The sequence below is a fragment of the Apus apus genome, chromosome 1 (assembly GCF_020740795.1).
Source record: "Apus apus isolate bApuApu2 chromosome 1, bApuApu2.pri.cur, whole genome shotgun sequence".
In the NCBI taxonomy this organism is placed as follows: domain Eukaryota; kingdom Metazoa; phylum Chordata; class Aves; order Apodiformes; family Apodidae; genus Apus; species Apus apus.
In genome coordinates, this window is record NC_067282.1 from 164,587,922 (window position 1) to 164,607,468 (window position 19,547).

At 35.9% G+C, this 19,547-nt stretch overlaps 1 protein-coding gene across 1 annotated transcript in view; it reads right to left on the minus strand.

The window, feature by feature from the left end:
- The window catches only part of PTPRQ (protein tyrosine phosphatase receptor type Q), a 108,615-nt gene extending 89,511 nt beyond the window's left edge, over window positions 1-19,104 (minus strand). The window contains exons 1-11 of the mRNA XM_051621759.1: window positions 19,051-19,104; window positions 18,463-18,574; window positions 17,535-17,761; window positions 13,596-13,665; window positions 11,321-11,520; window positions 9,697-9,946; window positions 7,145-7,273; window positions 6,227-6,373; window positions 4,464-4,636; window positions 1,912-2,122; window positions 8-160 (exon numbers count right to left, since the gene is read on the minus strand). Coding sequence (XP_051477719.1) covers window positions 8-160; window positions 1,912-2,122; window positions 4,464-4,636; window positions 6,227-6,373; window positions 7,145-7,273; window positions 9,697-9,946; window positions 11,321-11,520; window positions 13,596-13,665; window positions 17,535-17,761; window positions 18,463-18,574; window positions 19,051-19,104 — 1,726 coding nt within the window. The remainder of the gene's footprint in view (window positions 1-7; window positions 161-1,911; window positions 2,123-4,463; window positions 4,637-6,226; window positions 6,374-7,144; window positions 7,274-9,696; window positions 9,947-11,320; window positions 11,521-13,595; window positions 13,666-17,534; window positions 17,762-18,462; window positions 18,575-19,050) is intronic.
- Window positions 19,105-19,547: the final 443 nt, after the last annotated feature.

The following is a 19,547-nucleotide window of genomic DNA, read 5'->3' on the forward strand; positions in this document are numbered from 1 at the left end:
ATTTTACCTTGTTCACGTGTCCTGGCAGTGAGAACTGATGGTGGCCCTTCGCCAACAGCAGTGAAAGCAGACACACTGATTGTGTAGTCTGTGAAAGGTGCAAGACCCTTTATAACATATGACAGTTCTTCAGCCAAAATGTCAATGGCATACTGATTACCTGTGTTTAAATGGAGAAAAATAGTTACTTACTCATAAACTCTTCTTTTTTTTTTTCCTTTTGCATTTTATTTTATTGCAAAAGAATTAACTCTCACGAGAATTATGAAATTGTAAGGAAACGTTTACACCCTGTGTCTTAAGTCTATCGAAGAGGAAAGACTATTAAAGGTTCAATTTTATATGTACAACCCTCTCTGCTTTTCAGAGGCCTTGCCTGAAGCAAAGAGTTCAGAAAGTATGAATAATGGATAAATTGGCCTAGGAGGAAGAATGAAGGAGTGAGAACTAAAAATATTAGGTTTATACTAACAGCTGTCTCAAAAAAAAATTGAGAGAAATCTCTTAGACACTCAGAAAAGGCTTGTAGAGGACCTAGTCTCCCCAATGACTTAAGAACCATGGCTCCTAAGTTATTGGGGCTTTTGGTTTTCTTTTGGTTTTATTTGGTTTTTTTGATTGAGAAGGAGAAATTCCCTCTTCCTTACCCTCCTAACAGTACTAAAATAACTATATTTGAAACTACTCCCTTCATACTGGAATTTTTTAGCAGAGGAGTTGTGGTCAGCAGAATGAAGAAGATATACGTATGGCCAGAAAGAATTTCTGGTATTATCTGCAATAAAGTTCTAAGTCAGTAGCAACCCACTGTGCTAGTCAAAATCACCTGTTACAAAGCTGCCACCATGCCACTGCAACATAAAAAAGTGTGGGTGCTTCACATAACTGAGTATCAGCCTCAGAGTCTTCTAAGAACAGCATTAAAACAGAGGCATATTAAAATCAGCAGGTCCTATTGAAAATTTGGCCACTACCAACTTTAGCCACTATAATAACTACTATAAAATTATAATCACTTGCTAGACTGCAACACACACTGTCTGAAATCAAGTTTTCAGCAACACAGACATCTTTTAGCAACTCAGTACTTCAGGCTGAATAAGGCTGTAAAAATAAGATTCACATTTAAGGCACGGAATGTTTCTTTGTATGACAAAGAAGATTCATCAGGACTGATACAGCACAGAAAAGACCCACTGCAGTTCAAAAATAATTGATTTAATTTGGGTCTTAGATATTGGTGTATATGGAGGAATTCAGCGACTTTCATTAAAAAAAATTAAAAAAGTAAAAGCTTTACTTTCTGGCTACTGTTCAAAACTCTCACTGTAAAAATTGAAAGTGCTATTTTAAGTTCCTGCCTGTCAGCTGAGGCCTGCTTAATGACTTGTAAATATCCATACTTGGTAAAGAAACACTGGTCCATTGATAATACAGAACAAGTGCACACACTAATGACATCACCATGTCATGGGGTCATCTCCACCTGTTTGTCACCCATATAGCAAAGTTGTAACTTTTTGACCTATTTACCTTCACTGACATTTGAAAACCTATTAGTCAAAAGGCTTACAGAAATCAAGGTCTCTGAAGGGCTTGGAAATATGTTAATCCCTGACAATCACACCTGCTTTGGCAACTGTAATAACTGATTGTCTATGCAGCTTGGCTGATGGCTTTTGGGTGCTCCTTTCACTAGGAAGGAGGTCATCTGGGTGACAAGGGGCTAGTTCCTGCCTGTGTGGCATTCCCATTTGCTACAGAACATTATTTGGTAGTAAAAAAATCTGACTCCAGCAGATGACCCATTCATAATTTGCTTAAACCATGTGCTAAAGATCGTATCTGGGACACTGAAGTGGGTCCTTCAGAACAAAGGAGTAGATAGAAAAATATTGTAAAATATCTTACCCAAAGCAGAATGTAATTCTGCAGCTCCATTTCTAGCAGGCAAGTTATCACCAGATACACTTGTAAAGACTACTGGAGAAGCTGTCTGAATGCTGGAAAACATTTCAGCTGAACCTTCATATAATTCATTGGCTGCTTCCACTGAATTCCAAGTGGGAGAAGGTTCGATGTTTTCATTTATCATGTATGGATCCAAAGAATCAATCAAATACTAAAAATTAGGAATATAAAAATAAAACACAAACCTCACCATCACTATGTTATTTAATTAAATATATGTATAATATATACTGTTTGTATATTTTTGCATAGATATACACACAATATATAAATGCTAGCATTAAAAACATTATCTTTCATTACAACCATAACTAACTTTGCAAAATAAAGTACTTCTCATTAAAAAGCTCAGCTGCCAGCAGACTACAACCTTTTATTCATATTTAATATTTAAACAAACACCACATTCTTTTTTAATTTCTTAAAATACACGTTTTATAGCAAAATGACAATTTTAGAGCAATGCCTTTAATGCTATATCCTTGGAGTTATATTGAATAGACATGTGTTTGAACTTGGAAGATTCCATTCAAAATCAGCATGTTTTGAAACAGAGTTGCAGGCACTGAAAATGAGGGCTTCAGATGCCCCCACTAGACTCTGAAGAAAGGCAGTAACAGTTTGGCTAGATCACTAAAAGGGAATAAGAGGAGAGTGAGAAAAACAAAAGCTAGTTAAATAAAGGAGAGAAGGAAAATAAGGGGGTACATATGTGAACAGGGAGAGTGAAAGGGAGGCAAGTGATATAGAGGTCTATAGGATAGAAGGGGCAAAAGACAAATGTTGGAAAGGGATGGCAATAGATATAAAGGGGAGCAAGAACTACAAAGAGAGTAACAACAAAAGCAGAAGAGAAAACAGAGAGAGGCTGGAGCAGAGGTACAAAATGGTGTGTAAGCACTAGATCATTGTGCCCCTTCAGAATCTGGGACTGAATCCAGGACTGCAGTCTCTCTAAATCGTTCTGCTGTTATCTGTGACCACTCCCCACTCACACACATGGGCCATTTCACTGCCAGGAAGACATGCTTTTGCAGTGGTGTAACTAATACACATTAGCTCTCTCCCTACAGATCCTGGCTGGAGAAAGGGCAAAGCAGCTTTTTTACTGTTGTAACTAAGGGGGATTTACTAAGGCAGAGATATAGCATCAAACCTCACCTAAGTACCAACAGGTAAAAACTATATATGCCTCATCTTCACCAACATTTTATAGCAAAATAGTAACCCATGTGGAAATACATTTTTCTTCTGAGGCTTTTCCACTTATAAGATAGTTAACCACTTATAAGATAGCTTTTAATTGCTACTAGTTATTGAGTACTGTTAGCTCTGTGAATCCAGCAGTTCAAATCTGTAGATGCTCTAAGCTTGGGTAATGAGGTTCTAAATAAAGTAACATTTGTTATCATTTGGTTTGGTTTTTAATTAGAAAATTACATTCAGTAAACTATAATAAAGCAGCAATGATGCTAAACTAAGAACTAAAAAATCCCATCATTAAAAAATGTCTGTGCAGACAATTTTCATTTTTTCTGTGTCTGTACTATGATACCATCTTTAATTATAGAGTTATATACTTTAATTTTCCAAGACTGCCTGCTTGTTTTGATCAATGGATCCTCATCCTCCCTGTTTTTCCCCCTTACTCCTTATTTAATGTTTGCCTCCAGGCCTCTATTTAATGTTTATCATTTAACTTGAAAGCAAACTCCTTCATTGAGCTCTACATCAAAACCTTAGATTTTGTATCAGATCCAGAAGAAAGACATCATTGTCTAAAAAAAAAAAAAAAAAAAAAAATTATTCAAACTTCAGGCTCCTATGTTCAAAATTAAGACCAAAAAGCTCTACCTCAGAAAGCATTCAATCCTGAGCTAAACGTTTGCTAGAGATCTACAGTTCTGTGCTGCATGTTCAGAGTACGTAGAGCACATCAGCACCCAAATTCCAGAAGCTAGACTGACCGACAGCATAGATCCCCTAAAAGATTTGATCTGATACATGTGCACAGATACCCTCAATATATGACCACAGCATGGAGTCCAGGATGTGGTATCAGATATGTAAAGCCAAGGACACAAATGGAGGCAGAACCCTTGAGCAGCCTTGAGAGCCTTATGTTGAGTTCACTTCTCCTTACGATTTATACCCACATTTTCTAGGAGTCTGCAGAGTGGCTATGGATCTAGGCACCTACATCTGTACTCTTCCTGCTAGACTACCCTGTGCTGCAAAAAACTCAGAGGCTAGGAAAGATACCCTGTCTTCAGTAGCTAAGGAAGTCTGGATCATTTGGCCAGAAGTAGCATTATTGGAATGTCTTTAACATCCAGGCAGAGAAAGAGGGTGAAGTGAGGAAAGTGGCTTTTTAAAAGCATTGGCAACTCATCTGTGGTGGCTAATTCCACATGCTGTACCTATCAGATAAGGCAGAGAAGCAAATTTAATTTAGCAAAGAAAGCTGTATTAAAAAAACAACACCTGGTTACCTTATTTTTTCCTTCAAGAATAGTGTTTTCCAGAGTTACTTCTGTTTCCTGCACACGTACTTTAACTCTGTACTGGGTAATGATTCCATTTGGTTGTTGTGGCTTTCTCCAAACAATTTTTATATATGTGGCTTCCACTTCTGCTAGATGCAATTCTGATACAGCACCTGGGACTAAATATTTAAGAAGAAATTTGATTTAATCAAAGAATTAATTGATTGTTACAAGCCTTTTCAGCACTGTGTGCATTTAATCAAATTTCATATCCTTATTTTTGGAGTTGCTCCTGTGCAGGCAGACAGTTACTTCACATGTGTTTTTTTTGGTAAACAAGTCATAATTCTAGAAATATGAACACAGTTTTTTAGACATATATTACATATGTATGTATACGGTTCACTATATGGAACATCAAGTATATTGAAAATGAAAGCTTAATCCTAAATTTACCAAAACCACACAAGAATGAAGTAAAAAACTGGAAAAAAAAAAAAGAGTAATGAATGAGATAAACCTTTCTCATTTAAGTTTTACAGATGGTATTTGTTCAATTTCTCCTTTAACTATGCAGTAATAATGATACTGTACTTCACATAAGACTGGTAGAAATCAGAAAACTTTATAGAATATAATTATATTCATATTTTATAAAAAAAATATGTTTTCCTAATATGTCACAGAAAAAGACAAATCTGAAATTACGTGCATAATGAAGGTTTGTAGATTTGGTGGTAAAATGAGACATTCTACATCATTCTAAAAGAAAAAAATATCAGCACCAAAACCCCTCTGGCATCTGTCAGGTAGTTCAGAAAGAAAATGAGCATAATTGTACTGATGCACCCCAACTCTGAAAATTGTGAGAGCTGACAAAAGCAGATACTTTGGATACTTCAGGAAATAATAAGAAAAATAAGGATATGTGTTCCTGCTGCTTTTACCCCTTGATAGCAAGCACAGCAACAATCACTGATTGAGAGGTTACCTACATTTTTGCTGTGTGGCACAAACATAACAAAAATAACCATCTCGAAACTGCCTATTACACACTGATTCTCAATTTTTTTCTGGTTGCATTCTCAAATGCAGACCAATAATCCTGCACAATCTCACACACATGTAAGATAAAATTGCACTTCTACTGAGTAAAGGACTCTCACCTGGTTACTGGACTATTGGGAGCAAAATTCCCAAACAACAGAGTAGATTGCTCAAGGGCAGAATCAACCACTTGTTTGCCCCCAGGACAAGATCTCGATGTTGGGTCTGCCTCAGAGTTATGGTTCCTGGCAAAGGTGGCTTCATTAGATCCTAGCATGGGTCCTCGGATTTGGTGAAAATTAGTCAAATGAGATGTTTAATAAGCAACACTGGAGGCTGAGCAAATCAGCCGCGGAAGGGGAAGCCTGTGCTGTTCTTTCTCTTCCACTTGCTGCCATCTAATGGGAAAGGGAGGGGCCTGCAACTTCATTACTGTATAAATTAGTACTTTAATTCTGGTAGAAACTACATTTCTTTCACACCCTCAGAAGGCTTCGGCTAGAAAGCAAATTTAGTGGCAGTGTATGAACTTGGAAAAAAATGGAAAAATCTACATACTAATTTTTCAGCTAATTGTTTTCATTATCTTATTATCCCTCTCCTCAGACTCGTAGAACACATCTATCCTTTCCTTTGCAAAGTTACCTAAAACACTTTGAAGGGAAAACTGAAATCAGTTATCATATACAATGCATCTACTTCACTTCTTTATGCTCACTTACCATCTGCAGGAGTGAAAACTGTCAAGTTAGTCTTTGGTCCCACCCCAGCACTTGTCTCAGCACCAACATAAACGTCGTATGTTGTAAACGGCACAAGGTTACTAAACACAAACTTAAGATCTTTTGTGCTGTTATCCAGAATATGACCTGGAATGAAAAATTGAGAGATTCTAGCTCAAAAACAAAAACAGTCCATAATTTGCTTATACTAAATATAACTGCTTTCCAGGTTAATGAACAATGAAAAGCCAAATTTATTTGTGAAAAAGCTAGCTTGGCATCAACCTCACTGAAAATAATAGTGAGTGCCTGAAAAAGTTCCCCAAAAACATCTCAAGAAGATATGAGTTTTAAAAGGTGGGGATTTTTTTGTTTATAAATTAATTTCTATTGTTTTTTCTGTGTGATCCCATAAAAAGCATTGGTGTACAGCTCATTTACTTCTTACTTAACTACATGCAGACATTTAACATTCTTTAAACACATGTGCCTCAGTTGAAAAAAAAAATACAGAAACACCAAAACAGACTCATAAATTTGATTGTATACTATAAAAGGGTGAAAATCCTCCTGAAACCTTTAACAGAAAGAAAAAAGAGTAAAGGTAAGGTACAGAATGATCTGCATATATAAGCACCGTAATTCAGCTGCAAGCTTAGTCTGTAACCTCCTTTGAAGAGGAAAGCTGGTGTCTTCCATTAAGAATATCTAATGTGAATTTCATTGTGTATTCTTCCTCACAATGGGCAGACTTTTCCCTTAAAAGTGATCTAAAAGCTATTAATAAGTCAAATAGTGAAAAGGATACATAGCACTGCTTTCAAATATTCATTCTTGCCTGGCAAGGACACTAAGAATGCAGTGTAAGGAAAGAATTACTAAAACAAAAAAGGAATAAAAACACCAATTCAGACTTACCAGGTGGTCCATACAGCTCAACTCTGTAACTAAACTTTCCTGTTACTATGTTTGGTGGGTCCCACATGACTGAGAATGACTTTGCTGTAATGTTGCTCTTAGCAAAATTTTGTGGCGGATCTTCTGGAACTTAAACAATATTGGAAAAAGTCTTTGAACATAAAATAATTTATATTAGGATTTCCAAGAACCATATATCAGACAATTCATTTAAACATAAACTTTAAATACGCTGAAGGGAAGCTACATTAAAAGCACATCTCATTAAAATTACTTATTTTTATTTATATATTTTTTTTAAGTAATGCTTGCAAAAGGTACCAAGGCAGCTGCTGGTATGGAAATACTCTTTAAAAAGACAAAGGTGGCAGGGATTCTACCAAGTTTAGCATGGACTTCATCATATCAGTTACACACAGATGATGCTCAGAAATAGAGAGGTCACACTGGGTACATTTTTCTTCCTTGAATATTTTTTTTTATATGGACGATACTTTATATTGAAGATTTCTGACAAGACTTATGATATATTTTACTATCCAAAAAGGTAAGCCTGGAACCAATTAACCTTGCATACTTGAGTAGTTTTCTTTTTTTGTGAAACTTTTCACATAAATTGAGTCCCATACTAAAGTGACTTTGGAATCTGATCCCTGTCCTTTCTATAGTATACCTTATTGCATTGGTAAGTTAATGAGAGATGGCTATTAGTGGATTTTTTTACATACATACAGAGGAAAACAAACCTGATTTAAAAAAACGCTGCTTATCCAAGAAAACTTACCCAAGGAAACTGATGGATATAAATTTCTATGAAAATCAGGTTTTAAGGGGGGAGGAGGTTTTACAATCATTGTAAAACACTCCTAAATCATAGTTTTACTATATAGGTTATAGAGATCAGTACAAACTTTAGCATGCAAAAATGTCTTTCCCACTGAAGCAAATGAAAAATAAGAAAATAAAAATGATGAAGCAAAAAGTCTATTAATTCATCATGCCTGGCTAAGAAACCAACCAACACTACCGCCAGCTTCTGAATAGGTTCCTTGGCATGCAGGACTCACAGGGAAGCCCTTTAACAAGCACCTGAATACTTGCACGGTGAATAAACGTGGATTCAGAAGGTAGATGTGCAGGTGTGATGCTAAGAGGAAGGACCTGCTGAGGTCAGGGGGGCAGACTGTGGGTGTGCTGGTGTCTCTGGGCATACCACACATTCACCCACTCTGACAAGTAAGCCAGCCTCCCTTTTCTCAGATCATGGATGAGCCCTGGCTGTAAAGGCACCTGGTAGGTAAGGACTGAAGTATCTTTCAAACAGCTGACACCTTTCTATCTATTTGGCAGAACTAAACCCCACTGCATAAGCTTTTCATCACTTTCCAGGGTTTTCTTAATACCAGTGCACCTATCTATCCTAGGATATTAACAGGGTGAAAAATATCCTAAAAAATAGCTCTGAGATTGTTAGAACAGAAATGATTCAACACTTCATTTACTCTAGTACAGCGAACTAAGGGTATTTTAATTCTAGTGCTATGAATTCTGGATGTATGAAAGGGGAATCCAGTAACATCAAACTGTGTCAGGCAAAAAAATGATAACAGAATCACAGAATCATTCTGCTTGGAAAAGACCTTTAAGATCATCGAGTCTAATCGTAACCTAACTCTACCAACCACTAACTGAACTCTACCAAATTCAATGCTTAAACCATGTCCCTAAACACCACATCTACATGGCCTTCAAAGACCTCCAGGGATGGTGATTCAGCCACCGCCCTGGGCAGCAGCCTATTCCAGTTTCCCTTTCAGTTAAGTTTCTTCTAGTATCTAATCTAAACCTCCCATGGCACAACTTGAGCCCATTTCCCCTTGTACTAGCAGAGAGGCAGGACAACATTCCTCTAGAACACCTTTTTGGTATCGCTCAATTAATAATGTTGCTCACTACCTACGTAAGCCATTATAAAACTCCTGCTCCTAAACAACCTTCTTTTCCAATGCTAACCTCTCAGTGCATTGCAGGTAATCCAAAATCAAGTTTCCTAGTATTTAAAGACTTCTTCAGCAATGGCCACCTTTCTGCAACAGGTCCAGATCAAGGAACCACAGGACAGGAGTTTTCTTTATACTGCTTATTCTTCCACAAAGGCAAAGAAGCTTTAAGTGCATTGCTATATACACAATACACATACTTTTTTAATACCAGGACTGACACTATTTCCCTTCATCTGTATGTTTAATTCTCCTTCATTTGTGCCATTAATTGCAGTTCTTATATTATCCTCAGTTTTTAATAAAATTTGATCTGTCCTGAGCATAGTTCAGTATCTTTGGCTTTCCATAATAAGTGAACTCCCACCCACTGTACATTATTACATACATTAAAAGTTATATACATTTTCAGTTAATTGCATCAGGTAGAATTAATTCATCACATAAATACAAGAGTATTAGACAGATTAAGACTGAAGTATCTTGCAACTGATACACTGAAGTTGTCATAGACATTTGAGAACTTTATTTCCATTTGAAAGCAGTATATACCTGATTCTGGTGTCCGGACAATTGCACTGTCAATGTAACCTGCTTCAGTGGTAACTGCAGAGACTTCAAAAAGGTAAGTGGTATATGGCCTGAGGTTAGTTATAACATAACTAATTGGTTCATTCCAAACAGAGCTCATTTGACTTGCTGCTTCTGTACTTGGTGTAACTGTAGTTCGTGAAGGAATTGTGGATTTGCCAAAAGTAGTGGAAGGAGTGGTAGTACTCCACAAAAATGATTCACTGTTATCCTATAAAGACAAAATATGAAATATGAGAAGCTGAATCTATTACCTGTAACTGTAAATACACATATATCAAAAATAGGCAGGCCACCTTTAAACAAAATCACCTCAAATGGTTCTCCTTTTTGTATTTCAATATCCAAATTTAGGTTATCATACATCCTGTTAGTGGCAGTATTATAATTTCCTGCCTTATCCCAAAAGATCTCAAATTTGACTAACAGAAGCAACTTTCTAAGCTTCATTTAATTATTTCCTGATTCCATTTTCAGCATTCAGACTCTTTTTTAAAAGAAAGTCCCCTAGTGATGTTCTTCTATCATCTTACATGTTTGTATGTACCTATGTATATACAAACATATCCAAATATAATGGATAAAACCAGACAGGGTTTCCCTAATCCCTATTGTCAGGAGACACCTCTGAAAAAGTGCTAAACATCAGAATAACCAACGCTTATGGTTCAGTAGGTGGCAGTCTCTTTTCTCTGCTCAATTACATCAGCCTGATGTTTAGAACGTTCACAATGCTAATGTGAACTTTCAAATAAAATCTACAAGTATAGTCCTGATAGTTTTCATTATTTAAAACTGCACTTTTAATTAAAGTACTAACCCTAGCATCCTGGGAAAATAATTAAAAAAAAAAAAAGTTAGGCAACTTGACATCTGAGTAATCACAACACTCTATTCAGAATACAGAGGAAAAGAATAAACACTGAAAAGAGGACTTTTCTTCGAGAAATTCTGAAAGGTGTACATTGGTTATTGGTCTGAATCCAACGAACAGTCAAAATTCAGAAACTCCTCAATGAATACTTATTTTAAGAACAACTCAGACTACATACATTTATTTGACAAATCACTGCTAATCATGGCTCTTTTTATTTCAGTATGGAAAGTATTTAAATAATGTTGAAATATGATACACAGAATAAAACATACATTTAAAATATAAAAAGCATTATCATACTACATATAAAAATAGGATATTAACTTTACTATATGTCTGCACTGACCCAAAACCCCACCAATTCTTGTTTTTTTTTAACAAAATGATGAAAGAAAAAACAACAACAAAATAAAAAAATCAAAAGCAAGAAAAATTCAAAATAATTAATTTCATTATTTTATGTTAGAAGGATATCAAACTGACCCTTTCTTCACATTTTTACTTTGATTAAACTGTGCCTTTCAAGCAACTATTTTAAACAGGAAGGGTTTTTATAAACCATTATATCCTGACATGGACTTAAGTTTGTAAAATATTCGGGATTGTTCTGAAAATCAAGCCTCCACATTTTTATGCCTCAAAATTAAAACATAAATCTATATCCTGTGCCTGAGACCATTTATAATTTAAAAGGTTTATAGCACTTACATCACATTCTGGTAACCTCCCAGACAGAAGGTCCTCTACTTTAACCAAGACATCTTTCACTACAATTCCACTTCTTGCATGCTTCACACTAATCTTGAAACTAGTTATCTTTCCATTTGGTTGTCGAGGGAGAAACCAGATCAGATTTACAGCTGAATAATTTAAGGCTTCAACTGTGAGATTCACTACTTTACCTGGAGCTTAAAAATAAAACAAACAAAAGCAGTGAGACATACTTTACTTCTCAGCACTGTAATGTCATTTCTAGCTTCCCAACCCTTCCCAACAAATAAAGAACAACCATTTACAAACACACGTAAAGTAGCTGATATGCCACCTTTTCCAATCTACTTTAACTAAGAAATGCAATCATTTCAGTCTCATAATAATACAGTAATTGGTTTGGTCAAGTTAAAAATATTCATCCTAGAAGCAGCTCATCCACTGTGTCAGAAGTAGCAAATTTTGGACCTTTTTTTGTTTGTTAACAGCATATGACAGCACTGTTTTATTTCACTTCACCTTTGTCATCTTTTTTAGCTCAATGTAGAGTCTAGGTAGCTTTAAATAACTCAGTTTAATTTGAGTATTGACTACTACTGTAGAAATGGTGTTCTCTGTATCAGTGAGTTTCATTTTCTCAGAGCATCTGTATTAATCACAGCACAAAGGAACTGGGATGCAGAATCTAGACAAGATTTTCCATGCTATCCGAACTTTGCTGTCCATTAGAGCAGTGTGTTTCCCTCTTAGTCCTGTGTGCATGGGACGGTCAGTACCAGCTCCTCCAATGGCCAGGTTTAGCACTACAGAGACCTGAGTTCTGCTGCCTTAGAAGTATACAATTGTCCACAACTGTATATCTTCTACAGGTTAAATAAGACAGGTCCTCCAAGCCTCATATTCAGCTCTTGTTTAGGCCCTGCTGAATCTTTTGCAGACCCTTCACCTCCATCTCACTCCTCCAAAACTACAGCCTTTATATAATTGTATTTTCTGGATAACTTTTCTACTTCAAACTGTATCTCTTCATGTTGATCAAGATGTTGGGGTTTCTTTAACCAACAAAGGAAGAGTTAAAAAAAAAAAAAAAGTTGAGACGTTAAAAGCATAAATGTAGTATCAGTGACATCAAACTCTCACCTAGAATTTGAAGAAACCTTCCAGTGACATTTATAATAAGGGATTACAGCTGTAATAAATATGTAAGCAGAAATGTATCAAAAAGTAAAGAACTAATTTTCTCATGCTGAGAAATGTTGATGCCTCTGTCAAACATAAGTTCAAAAAGTCTCAAGAAAATAATGTTTTCTACCAGCAGTAACATACGAGTAATTGTTAAAAACAATGATTTTGCATAACTCCACATGGCAAGTTTACTACCCCTTCTCATATTTGGTTTCTTAGATCATTGTCTTATCCCAGAAGTCTGATACAGAGTGATTATTTCCTTCCATCAACTGGGATGTGGCACTCTGTGGTTTGCACAGCTACAGAAACCAACCAGGAGTCCTGAACAGAGGGATGGTCACTGCCATGGCAGTACAAATTCTATGTTCCACTAAGACTTGTTCACCCCAACGTAACTAGCCTGGTGCCAGGTCATCCATCAAGGCTGAACTGCTCCTGGAGCATGAACAAGACTTCAAACATTAAATTAATACAGATTGTACAAATGCAGACTGTAATTATATTTTTTTAATCTTCAAAGCCATCAAGTCAATTTTTCCTTTCAGCCATTTTTATCTTTTTGTTTCTGTGTTTTGTTTCTTTTTTTTTTCTCTTTTTTTTTTTTTTTTTTTTTTTTTTTATTAAGAAGTAAAAACTTAGTAAAACACATTCTGTGCTGGGCTTTGTAGAGAAAGCACTTTACTCCAGCACTAAGCAAAAAGAGCTTGGAATAAGTAGGAAACGCAAGAGCTGATTCCTCAAAAGAGTCTGTCTCCTAGTACTGCTGCAGACAGGTCCACTTGATAGGCAACTCTACCATCCTGTGACCCTGCATTCTGGAAGCAGCCTACCTAGAAACTGGCATAGGAAAACCCCAACAGAAACTTACTTTGCATATGACAAACCCTAATACATGCACAACCTAAATGCTGTTACTAGTAAACAGGAAAAAACACTATTTTCCCACTGAGTGAGAAAATAAGGAAAGAATTAGGTTTTTGTTCTAACTGCATCAGAATTTTTTCAAGCATAAAATGTGTCATGGATACTTTATTTGAACAAATTAGAGCAGCTTTAAAATAATTAACAGCTTTAGCAAAATTACCACTTTCTGCAGTCTGAAAAAGAAAAGGATCACTAAATACTCCAACACCAGCACTGTTCTCACCAGCCACCTATAGAAAAAAAAAAGCCACATTAGAGAATCTATAGGATATAGTTTCAGGGACTATGAATATCTTAAAGATACACAGAAATTCAGCTTCTGGCTTCTAAACTATAAATATACAAATCAACATGTCTTTTATAGCTATTGTTTAATTTACAGTCAACAGTTAAATGTGAAAAAATAAAATTGGAAAGTTATGAGAGTAAGAAACAAAGAAAAACACACGTGAATGTCCCCACTTCAAAAGTGCTGAGTCCCTATTTTATGCTGAAGTCAACGGCAAGTACAACACCAGCATCACTCCTTTTCCTTACTACCATTCACTTAAACCAGCTTCCAAATTCCTATTTCACTCATACTGTAACTTAATAGAGTAAAAAGGAAAATAGGTTCCCTTTTATTTCTTGGAAACCCTCAGAGCAGAAACCCAAGGAAAGCATGCCTTTTGGCAGAAAGACGGGAACTGCGGATGCACTTTATGGTGGATGTGCCTCAATGCTCATGATCACAGCAGAGTTTTCCAGCAGAAGGGCAGTACTGGTAGAATTTATGGAGATAAACACAACAATGATGCTATTTGCTCTACGAAATAGGACCTACTGATAATTCAATGCCATGATGGGCCAGGCAAATGAAGTCTGACTCTGTATTTTGAAAAGAAATTACAGAGACAACAAAAGGTAAAACATGAGAAAAATTCCATCAGTGATTGTGAGAGGTCTGTGAAGAAAGCAGCAAAGTGAAAAGTTCTCCAGCAAGGTTAATGTTGGCAGAGCCATCCTCTCCCATTAGTGTCAAGGAACAAAGGTTACAGCAGAGGTACTGAGGGAGCAGACAGTGCAGCCTGTGGGGAAAGCAGGGTGAAAAGGGGCAGATGAGAAAAACTGTGTGGAAGTGACAGACAGCATGCAGGGGTTAATGCAGGGAAAAGAGAGTGGAAGGAGCCAGCAGGTCAGAAAGGAAAACTGTTCTAACCACTTCTCAGGACTAAACTATGCATCTTTCAGAAGACTGTTTAAACAAAAGCACTAAGCTATGGCAGATAAACTACAACAAATTAAAATGGGGTAACATGGAAGACTTAATCTAGGATGTAAAGTGACACATAGGCCTATGATCACTTCCCAAGGCAATGCATGCTCTGCTTGGTGGAGGACAATGTGTATCAGTGGCCAGCTCCTTTCTCAGCCATACAAACACACCCTCTCCATGCATGCACACCTCATGACTCCAGCCAACCTACTTCTGTGTTACAGAGAGAATGGTCTGGAATGTCCTTAAGCATTGATGAAATCTACAGTACTTGCAATAGCTGAGGAAATTATCTGGAGATATTCAGCAGATTGACAGGCAATCAGAAAATTTTAACAGTATTAAAATTACATTATAGAAATCTAAGGGTATGTTCTCACCTGAACACTGATTTTTTGTTACCTCATCTCAAAGTAGGTATTGAAGAAAGGGTCCAGAAAGAAAAACTAGCGTTAAAGCAGATGCAGAAACTCTCATGTCATAGGTGTAGTTTCAAGAGAACTTAAAGGTACTATGACACAAGTATGCAAAAACTTGCATGGTAAACATGTCAGCTACACACACGTATTGGCTTTGAAATGAAATCAAAATAAATGCTTAGACAATGTACTGATAGCTTCTAGGCATCACTGCCACAAACAACCATTATAGAAAAAACCTTGGAAATATTTAAAAAGGACAAGTTTACTACGCAGATAGCAAAGTTCAAGTACCTACAGTTCATTATTTGGTCGGTGTATTAATTTTTATGCTTTGAAGTATAATGTTGTCACTAACTTTTTAAGTTTATAAGAAAATCTTAGTCATTATCAATGATCAAGTGTCCAAAATGATTCAGAGTTCTCCAACATTTCACAAATTATCACTTTTAGCTGCAATTTCTGTAAAATATTTTTTCATTACATGTACAGAAATTAAGACTGAGCTGTTTTAAACATACTGGAAATCCATATTCAAAGTTTATAAGCTTTGTTGAACTGTACTCTCACACTATTTCTCAAAAATAACTTAACAATAGCACCAAGCCAGGTACCCTAAAACAATAAAGAATTGTCATCTATGCAAAAATCAAGAGCTACTTTTAAATGACACAATAGACTGCAAAACTTAACTGAAGAACCACAAGAAATTGCTCAAGAGATGAAAAACATGTCATGTTTCTTTTTGGCCACATCTGTGAGGTAGAGAAAAATGTTTCCACCTGAGTGGTTACTGAACCCGTGAGGTTGCTCGTAGGTCAGGCGGTCAGGGCGCCCACCAAAGCAGTAGGTAACGAAACAGCCCTCAGCCTGCAACAGACTTTTATTCACTCACGAGAAAAGCCATGTGGTCCCTGCTGGACAGAGGTTGTTGGGTCACAAGTCACTTTCCTGACACAAATTCTGCTCTAAGATCAATGTTTGAGGCATCAGCAATGGGAAGGGTTGGCTCCCATATACACCAACAGAAAGCAAATGATTGCTAAATACAACATATGATTTGAAAGGTCCCACGGTTTTAACAGGGAAGATTCATATATGGAGCTGAGAATGGAATTTGCAAAACCTTTAACAGCAAATCCCACACAAGTGCTACTGAGGTAGTCAGAATTGCAAACTGAATTCTCTTAATAAAATAATTTGTCTGAGGACATTAATTTGCTTAGAGTCTAAGTAACAATACTTTTCTGAAATAGTAGCTGAACGTTTTTGTGTTACTGCTTTTTTTCCCTTTTTTTTTTAAACAGCTGGCTGAAGGCAAGAGATCAAAGGATAAACATTTCTGCAGCTGTGGATATACTGGCTTTTATCAGCATGGTCATCACAACTAGATTCACAGCGAGGAACTTTCCCACAATGACAGGCATTACTGCTTTTTACTTTCTCACACACATACACCACCTTTACAAAGAATCAGTACACAGCCCTGTTCCTAGTCTGGTGAAATTCAATTTTTTTTTTTATAGCTTTGCACTGTATGAACTGACATGACCTGGAATGAAGCAAATCAAACACATTATTTAGTTTCATTCTTGACATTGAAAAAAAGCATTTCTCCAAGGTTGTTAGGAAGGAGTAAGCCAAGTGAAGAACTGCTTGGCAAATATTGCCAAGAGGACAGCAGTTCATTTCTGTTTACCTGAAGTCAGTTATTATTGAAGAGTTCAGTGACAGATCAGGAATGTCTAATCTCCATATAAACTAATTCCATACATAGAAGTCATGAAAATACATGTACCGATTTTGGCAGCAGATACTCACTGTGAATATCTGGGCAATAAAATCTATGGGAAGGGAATGGAAAAGTATAACATTTCTATTTCAGGAGGTAACACTAGGTAAAACTCCCAGGCTTAGGGAAACCAGGCTAAGGTGTTTACAAGCTACATCTAAACAAATATTCAGGTGAGCAAACTCCTGTTTCAACTAATTAAGTTTAAAAGAAAAGCAAGAAGGATGTACCTACATGCTTTTCTGGATCTGGCTGAGATGATTGAGAAATCTACGTGTAACATCAAAAGTGCACCAGTGACTTGAAAAATTACATCTCAATGAAGATGAAGAAGGATTTAGATGCTTGTGAAAATTCTTTGAAAATGCTTGTTTACTTTCTACCACATAATGCCATATGTCAATAAGAATATCAATAGAAGAAACCACAGTTTAATACAATTATGGTTGGAAATTATTTAAAGTAGATTTAAAACCCACCACTGAAAACAAATACCTGACTAACATGTTTTCTTATACGGCAACAGTATTTAGCAAGATAATTCAGAAAACAGTATGTGCACCTACCATAAACTCACACAATGTACAATGAATCAGAATTCAAAATGCTAAAGGGCATCTGTAAAGCTTTTACCGTAATTTCATAAGTTGTTCCAGGGTTAAGATTGGTGAGAAGAACTTCCAAACTATCTGGCTTTGTCGTGACCTGTGTATAAGCTGTTTGCATCCATGGGCACACCTCTTTGTATTTAACAATATAGGAAAGAATTCTCCCATTTGGATGCAGTGGTGTATTCCATGACAGCAGAATCCCAGCAGACCCCACTCGTTCACCTGCAAGGAATACAGGGGGACCAGGATCTAAAAAAAAAAAAAAAAAAAAAAAGTAATTGTTTTATAAATATACACACAAATGCACACATATAAAACAATTTTTAGTTAAGTTTCCAGATAACAGAGACGCCTTCACAGTTTCTGTAATGAAATTAAACCGCCTGCCAGCAGAAACCAGTAGAACTACTTAATGTATTGCTACATAAAGTTTTGTTGTTTTTTGTTTTTTTTTCTGGAGTCCTGTTACAAAAATGATTACAGGAATTTTGGAACACCAGGAACATTCCTCTATAAGAATGTAAAAAAATGTAATATTGAAGATCTTCATGGACAAAACACAGCTTCATGCCAATTTAACATTTGAAATATTCTAGCCTGTTTAATTTCAGCTCCACTCCTTAAAAACATTCAAAACCAAACTGAACTCTCTTACAAAACACGTCTGATACAGCTACATTTTTCTAAAACATCTCGGAAACCTACCACTATACACATAAACTGGGGTATGGATATTAACATATGACAGAATAGCAAATTTTTCAAAAGCTGAGAGAGAAACTCTCATGCTCTCATAGAACACATCAGATTCAGTATATTTTTTATGGTTAAAGAAGATGAAAAATTCTAAAACTGATCGTAATTTCCCAGATACTACTATGCATGCATATAACAAATAAAGCCTAGTTAAAAATAAATCAACAAAATTTCATCCATCATTTTTAACTCACTTGTCACATTTGTTGTCACTGTTCTACTCGCAGGTGAACTGTACAGTGAAGAAGAAACTGTGGAAACTGTAACATTGTATGTTGTTCCAGGAATAGTATTAGAAAAATCAGCCTGAAATAGGACATAGATTTATTGAAGTCTTTTATCAAGAATCATGAAAATTAAAAAACACCCAAAACAAACCAAATACAAAAGTTTAAGCATTGTATTAATGAAAGGGATCTGTTAATAAGCTTTTAGACATACAACAGTATGTATAACAGAAAAAATAGTAGTTCAAATGCTAGCTCCTATACAGTATTTTGCCATCTTACTTAAAAGTATCCATAAGATTTGTATAACATTCAATATTAAAGAACAACAAAATTAACTATTCATTTTATCACAGTCACCTATCAGTTAATCTATAGAGGTTTTTCTGTATCACCATTGCTATCAAAGGACATATGAAGCATTATTAAATTTCTTTTTGAAAGAATCAACACAAAAGTAGCCTGAACAACTTACAAGTTTCTAACCCTTAGGCTAGCCCATCTTCTGAAATAAAAATAATTAACAACTTTTTAGTAAGCATTTTTATAAAATACCTGTATCTTTGCAGTTCCAATAAAAAACAAAAGTGAAACAACCAGCACAATCATTATTTCAGTTATTATTCTTATATTTTCCAGAGAGCAGAATCAAAAAGTGCTCCTACTTCTTTTTGATGGCTTAGCAGTGAAATGTTGCCTGCATTAATGATTTAAGCACAGATCTTCCTGGCAAGTACACAATTAATGAGTCTGTATTACTCAATAGCTCTGCCCTTCCTTTGTTAAATTATTAATGAACCCTTGGATGACTGGCTGTATCCTTCTAGCAGGCTTTTAAAGAAGTAAAATTCACTACCTGCTGTTAGGTAAATAAGTCTAGATGCTGAAACTTGCTCTCACCGTTTTTTCATTAATACTCTCATATTTGCTTTAAATAGCTAGGGAGGCAAGCTTGAATTCCTGATCAGCACAACACATAAGGAAAAGCAGGCCGTGCAAGTCCTGTAATAAAAGCACATACTTGATACTCCCTAACTCCAAGATCTAGGATA